The sequence below is a fragment of the Mizuhopecten yessoensis genome, unplaced genomic scaffold (genome assembly GCF_002113885.1).
Source record: "Mizuhopecten yessoensis strain PY_sf001 unplaced genomic scaffold, ASM211388v2 scaffold9385, whole genome shotgun sequence".
NCBI lineage: Eukaryota > Metazoa > Mollusca > Bivalvia > Pectinida > Pectinidae > Mizuhopecten > Mizuhopecten yessoensis.
In genome coordinates this window covers 854,480-861,729 of record NW_018408021.1, presented here as the reverse complement: position 1 = coordinate 861,729, position 7,250 = coordinate 854,480, and the positions used below count along the sequence as shown (strand labels likewise).

The 7,250-nt window shown below is 34.3% G+C and overlaps 1 protein-coding gene across 8 annotated transcripts in view; it reads left to right on the top strand.

Annotated features, from left to right (window-relative positions):
* The window catches only part of LOC110457951 (protein-methionine sulfoxide oxidase mical3b-like), a 55,782-nt gene extending 48,952 nt beyond the window's left edge, over positions 1-6,830 (top strand). For all 8 annotated transcript variants that reach the window (XM_021509467.1, XM_021509468.1, XM_021509460.1 and 5 more), the window contains one exon: positions 2,211-6,830. In XM_021509467.1, coding sequence (XP_021365142.1) covers positions 2,211-2,328 — 118 coding nt within the window. In that variant the 3' untranslated portion in view covers positions 2,329-6,830. The remainder of the gene's footprint in view (positions 1-2,210) is intronic.
* Positions 6,831-7,250: the final 420 nt, after the last annotated feature.

Sequence of the window (7,250 nt, the reverse complement as noted above, 5' to 3'; positions counted from 1 at the left end):
AAAAAAAATACACCCACCCCCAAATAAACAGAAATATTTGATTTTGTTGATACTTTCTTACAATATACAAAGTTTGAGGTGGAGTTTAAAGTTGAGCAAAAGTCCACTACAATTGATAAGCTTACGTTGCTCTGATTGGTCCTAGGATTTTCACAATAACTTTTAAATTATCAAATCTGACCAGATTCTGATGAAACTTTGTTAATACTTATTTCACACCATGACAAAGACCAAAGACCATGACCATAGATGGAGAAAAGTCTGCATTTAATTAATTAGCATACTGAGCTTTAATTGGTCTAAAGATTTCTGATAAAACACTTTGTCAAGTAAGGCAGGATTTTGATGAGGCTGTCGGTAGTTATATTCTAGAAAAGAAAACTGCAGGATTTAAGTTTAGCAAAATCTGTGCATAACACATTGGCATACTCGGCTTTGAATGCTTTGAGGTTTTCACACAGTAACCTAATGTTTTATGACTGGATTTAGTTTGACCTTGGTCAATATTTAATAAAGTACACACTTTTAGCCAAATCTGCCTAAAATGGGTTTAGTATGAATCAATAATGGGAAAAGGGAGGCAATGCCAGCTTCTCTTGTGGTTTTGAGTATGAGCATATGGAGGTAATTTCTATATAGCTTCAGGTTTCTTAAAGGTGTTTTATAAGGATATACAGTATGACATATCTTCCTTAGATCAAGTGTGAAAGGTACTATATGGGTCTATATCAACTTTGAACACATTCCAGAAATAAGTAACTTACTCTGTAACAGTGTCTACTTGGTATATTGAAATATTTTCATACATTTTAATACAGGAATCATTTTTGTATTAAAATGTATGTAAAAGATATTCAGAATGCATCAGAAGGGTTGTAGTTTGTCAGTTTGGCATGTAGTATTGTTTTGCCCCTGTGGTTGTCTTGCTAAGAATGTTCATGTTATCATGATTACATAGTATGAATGTCTAAGGTATATAAAGTATATCTTTCGGCAAAGAAATATACTTGAGGTTTGATAATTGCAGTGTACCCCATTATGGAATTTGACTGATATGATCACTCATTTAGTACACCTTCATTTTCACTACATAGACTTCCTGTTTGCAAAATTTGTGATGTGCAGTCTGGAAAAAACGCATTTGATTAAAAAGATATGGCACCTTTTTGCGAGGTTTGTGTGATAATTTTCCCATACTGTTGCCGAAGAGTGGTTAGCAATAATGTGTGGTGGAATGTTAGGTTATTACTGCCTACTGACATATGTCAAGTGCTCCCTAAAATGTTAATGAGTAACCTCATGCTTGACATACAAACGCATGCCCTGGTCCTGAAGTCATTTGTGCATGGGGAGTGGAGTGTTTGCATGATTGCAAGGAGATTAAAATTGAGCATGTCAGAAAATATGTCAATGTGTGCTATTTTTAACATAAGTAGATTAAATACCTGGTGTATATAGCACTGCTGGTGAAATGGAGGTAATTTCAGGTCATTATTTTGCCCCATATGTTTTAGGGGTTAGAGTTTAGCATATATAAATATGGTACCAAGAGATTGGCAATTCTAACAAAAAAATCTTTACACACTTGCATTGATACTTCCTTGATAAAATGACTGTAAAATGGACTGTTTCTAATGCTGTTGGATAGAAACATTTTGTCCCCAATATTTACACAACACACATACACACATGTTTATGTGAACAGGAAGGCAAATTCTTTGGGGTGGAGTTGTTTTGAATGGCCAGAGACCAAACATTTGAAAATAGAATTATATTGCACTTAAAACCTGTGTAAGTCATTATTTTATATAATCATGAAATGTACTTTTATGTTCATTCCCTCACAGATGAAAAGTTACCAACACCCTTTGAACTGTCATTCCCAAGTTTATTATAAGATAAAATTCAAGCATATTCTATGCATAGTTTACCAACATTTGAATATAAATCGTTGAATATGAATCTGAGCTTACTCCAAGATTAGGTCATTGTCTTAGGTGTTTGTTTAGAAATACAAGAAAATTTAGGGGGGAAAGCGAGCTTATTACTTAGAACAAGTGGTTACAAGTAACTTTAATATCAAGTGTTTCTGAAAAGGTGATTTTTTTGTAATAAGAAATACATCAACATGGACTTGACAAGTGATACATAAGCATTGATGTACCACTCATTTATACACGATTCCCCTAACTGTTTGTTTGTGTTTACAGAGAGCGAGAAGAAGACAGCGAGCTCAAGTCCATGATGCAGAACAAAGGCTTTAATCTCAGTCCACTAGACAGTACCCGCAAGCTACGGGACTCCCAGGGGTTCCCACTGTCCTGCTAGCATATCTCACCATAGTCGGACTACACCACATAACAACTAGACAGAACCAAGAATAAGAATCCTGATTTATCTGGATTTTGAGATACTTGCAGTGGAATAAAGTTTATACTGTGTCATGATTCTGAGAATTATTATCAAAGTGGAATGTTTTGCTGGATGGAAAAGCATAAGTCAATCTAGACATCGATGATAATGTTCGTGTCAGTCACAAAACAACTTCATATTGCTTCTGTCATCATAATTCAAAGATATTTTTCAAAGTGCTATGCTTGAAGTGACAAGAAATGGACTTAACAAAGATGTCCTCATGCATACCAACTATTTAAAGTGATATAGAGATTTACACAAGACAACCCCCTCCTGCATGCATAGCAACACTGTTCAGAAGTGTCCTAGCCATGAACTGCAGAAACGGGACTCGGGACAGCTAGGTCTGTGTTTGTGGCACCATTGCAATGAATGCTATGTACGAGTATACTTGTATCTTGTCTACAAGTGACTGAACATATTTCTGCGGAGTCCTGTAGACTTCAGGGAGAAAAGTGCAATCAACATATTAATCATTTGTGTAATCCTCACATGTGAACAGCATGTATTGTGTCTATGAAGTTATGTCCAGTTACATTTGCATGTTTTGTTACGTGTCACCCATCAATAGGCTAACAAAGTCTGATGATACTTCACCTTAAACTATGAACGTCTTAATAAGTACTCCTGTATTGCAATATTACCATTTCCAGTTTTGTTGAGTTTGATGAAGAAAAAATTGCCAACAAAATGGTACAATAAATGCAGAATAGGATCCTGAATGTTCTATTATAAATCAGAAATGCATTTCCATTTTGTTTCATTTTTATAATGATAATTACTTCAATGTTGTCGCAAATGTTGACAATACGGAATGGTGACGGATAATACAATTGTATTATCCGTTGTTTTTAAGAGGATACTTTTCCTTTAAATTTTTAAACTTTCAATCACAAAACTGGATCTGGGAATTCAGTACAAGGTATGCTTCATACTATTTGGATAGAAGTATATTACACTATAAAGAGGTAAGAAGGGTCATTTGACTAATGTGTTAGGTATAAAGTGCTGTATAAAGACTGGACCTTCACAGGAATATCCCCGGTTACATAGCATTATGTTAGCATCACTAGTTTATGTAGGAGTAACGGCCCAAGTAGTCGATTCATAATGGAAATGGCCAGTTTTCTTATATCATAGTTACTTGTAAGTTTGGAGAATATAAATCTGCTAGACTTGTAATGAGGGTTCAGTGAAAAGCATACACATACAGAAATAATCAAATCATTGTTGTTCTGATACACCTTCATTTAACAAGATACCAGATTTTCTATGAACCTGTCCTATTGAGGAAAATGATATCCTTGCTATATATTCTGTGTGATATTATTTATGCAATGATCTGACTTTTCTCTCTGCCTTTGTTATGTTAGACTAGGCGTAAACTTCTGTGATAGTCTCCTAAGTTAAGGAATGTCATTTACATGTTTATAGATAAAAATCGTGAATTCTGTGATGTGTCTTTTCTCTAGAAAAGTATCCTTTAGTATTCGTCTTATGTTCAAAACGTTTTGTGGATTTTATTGAGAGACAGAAAACAGCAATTGTACTTTTTACAGAAAGAACTCTTTGACTACAAATATATTGGCACTCTTATAAATTTTTCTCTCTTTTATTTTTTAGATATTGCACCAGCAACAAACTATAGCCATATGATAAGTGGGAATAACCCAGGGTTCTTTGAATATGTTAAGTTTCCCTTACAAATATGCTTGGATACATTTTTCAAACATCAAAGTGTAAATTCAGGGTAGATATACTTCAGAGGGTATTTTATGTGAGACTTTCATAAGAGCAAATCCTGTTTTTAATGATGTGATGCTTGTCTGCTTTAAAAGGTATTTCCTGCTTGTCATTTGAATTTGCTTATCTAGTTGTCAAATTTGTTTCAATTTTACCACAAAAAAGATGGATGATCCCTGGCATACACAATTTGATATGTATTGTAAGTGTCCAGCATAGCATTTTTGTTTTATACAGCTCCTTGCTTTTGATACATGTCAGAACTGCCAATGATATTTACATTTTTGGTGTGATTTTGTTTGGGCTAATTTTTATCAGGACTTGGTGTTCAGACATGCTATAGGTGTTTTGTACAATGATAACACGTGTACATTCCTTGTCCAAATAACAATACCTACATATGTACCAAGGTCATTACCACCGTCGTCAACTAAGTGATTTGATATGAGTCACGATGACGTACATTTGTCCGAAGTGAAAGCGTACATTGACATAGACAATACCAAACAGTAAAACCCAATATCCAATATAAATGTATTATTTGTTTGGGGTATTTGTCCTTGCCGAGGTCCATTACCAGGTATTCCATAAAAATTTCATGGTGTAAATGGAACAGTACTATAATATTGACAGATTGGTATACTGAGGAGTAAGAATGGTGACTGCCATCAACATTGACTCGCCACTACATCACTTACCCTAACACCGACATCATTTAAACGTGATATTTTATCATTTAGGCATTAAGGGATTGGATGGATCATCTGTAGCAAGCAGAGTGAATGGGTAATATTTGGTGCAGAATATTATAATTGGGGAATGTGAAACATATACAGTTGTTGTATTTAACTCATTCACCCCTGAAATTTCTTAATGAACTATTCCAACCTTTGAATTGGAAGGGCTCAAATGTTTCATCAGGAGTGAATGAGTTTAATAAAGGTACCACTTGAGCACTTTTAAACTGATCACAGGAGCAGGTGGTAACTGAAGGCACTGTAGCCTTATCTTATTGGGACCTGCATTTTCCTTGAATTATTTTTCCTTTATACTAATGATACATAGATTTAATTGCTATTCAGTTTCTAGAGAAATTCCTTGATGTGTTAAAAGATGTTAACAGTTGTCGGAGTTCACATCTTGTGAAAGGGACTTTGTAGGGAGAGTGCATTATTCCTGTTGTGCCCTTAGTGTAAACAGGCCCACTGTTGTAATATTGACTATATTTATAGTGTTTGTACAGGCCAAATATAAATGATGCGGTTCAGTTTTTGTTTGCTTCAGGTCTTATTTAATGTTTTGCCTTTCCTATAATACATGTCATTGTACTGTTTTTTCTCTCTTAGATATATTTATTGTTAAACGAGTTCCGCTAAGCCAGTGATTACAATATTTAATGAAAGAGCTTTGTGAATAGTGAGTGAGAGAGAAAGAAAGAGAGCAAAGACAGACAGGTTGAATAAGCAGGGTTGAGAGATTGAAAGAGGAGGAAAAGTGTTGGTGGTGAAAGTAAGTTTTATTGATATTTATGTCTGTAACATCACTGGTACACTTGTATAAAGTAGTGAGTGAAGGGAGATAAGTGATTATGTGACTTATTGTACTCACCAGTGATTCACAACCATGTGAAAAACTTAGTTATTCTGTTGAGAACTTCCTGTTTTATAGTCTAATAGTAACAATTTTAAGTAAATCAAATATTGACCAAAATTATCTATTTTACGACAGAGTATTTAGCGCGGTTACTGGGTATGTTTATTGTTTGAAAAATTAATTTCTGTCTGTGTACAAAACAGCAATGAGAACTTTATATGTTGACCTTTGTACAATTTAAAAATCTAAGATGATACGTTCAGATAATCACAAAATTCAAGCATGTTTTTATAAGTTTAAGAAATAACCATTACTATAAAGTTTTGGTCTTTGAAACAACTTTATGTAGTTTCTTTTTACTAAAAATGTTTTAAATGTTTTATGCCAATTACTCAAAAATTAAAATCCTTTAAATAAAAATCCACAGGTAAAAGGAGAAAGTACTCTGCATAGAAGCTGTTGTGACTTTCAAGCATTTCCAATTGTTTTCAGATAAATATTCTTACTATCTACATGCCAACACTTTAACAAAATGTAGAATTATAGTAGCATTTAACTTGTGTCTGATGTAAGTTATTTTGAATCGACTAATAGTAAATACAAAGCTTCAAAAATATGAAATATACTTTGTTTGTAGGAAATTGTCATTAAAAATGAAGGTTTACAAAATTTGTCATGGCTAAGTGGAGTTTGTATTGATTTGTATGTTGGAAATAATTTGAGAAACAGAAAGACAGAAATCCATTCAACTAACACTTTGTACATAATCATAAGTTTATGTTTAACAAGTTTTCCATAAGTTCATGTCAATACGTTTTTATCAACTTGTAAAGGTACAAACCTGTATTTTCTCAAAATCCCCCAAAAGACTGCTTTGTTTATCATTGTGTTTAAGGATCTTGTTTTAGCATTAAATCTCATCTAGTCATTTTCAAGCTGCAAAGTTTGTACTGTAACACAACAACCCTGCACTGGAAACTGTTTTATATGTGTAGCTTGTCACTGTTACAAGAGTAACCACCACAGGCGTATCTTCCAGGGTTGTGACATCTGGCTAATAAATATTACCCACAGCTAAACAATGACTTCATGTTTTCTCTGCTGGAGTTATTTTTTAGCCCACCATCAAATGATGGTGGGCTATTCAAATTGCCCTGCGTCCGTCCTATGTCCGTGAACATTTCTTGTTATCAGTGTTTCTCAGGAAGTAAAAGAGGGATCTTTCTCAAATTTTAATTGTAGGTTCCCCTTGGTCTCTAGTTGTGCAGAGCAACTTTTGAGACTGATCGGATAAACAACATGGCCGACAGGCAGCCATCTTGGATTTTGATAGTGAAGGTTTGTAATCGCTATCTCTCTGATAGTTCCAGAGGGATCTTTCTCAAATTTGACATGTAGGTTCCCCTTGGTCCTTAGTTGTGCAGGGCAACTTTTGCGACTGATAAGATAAACAATATGGCCGACAGGCAGCCATCTTGGATATTGATAGTGAAGGTTTG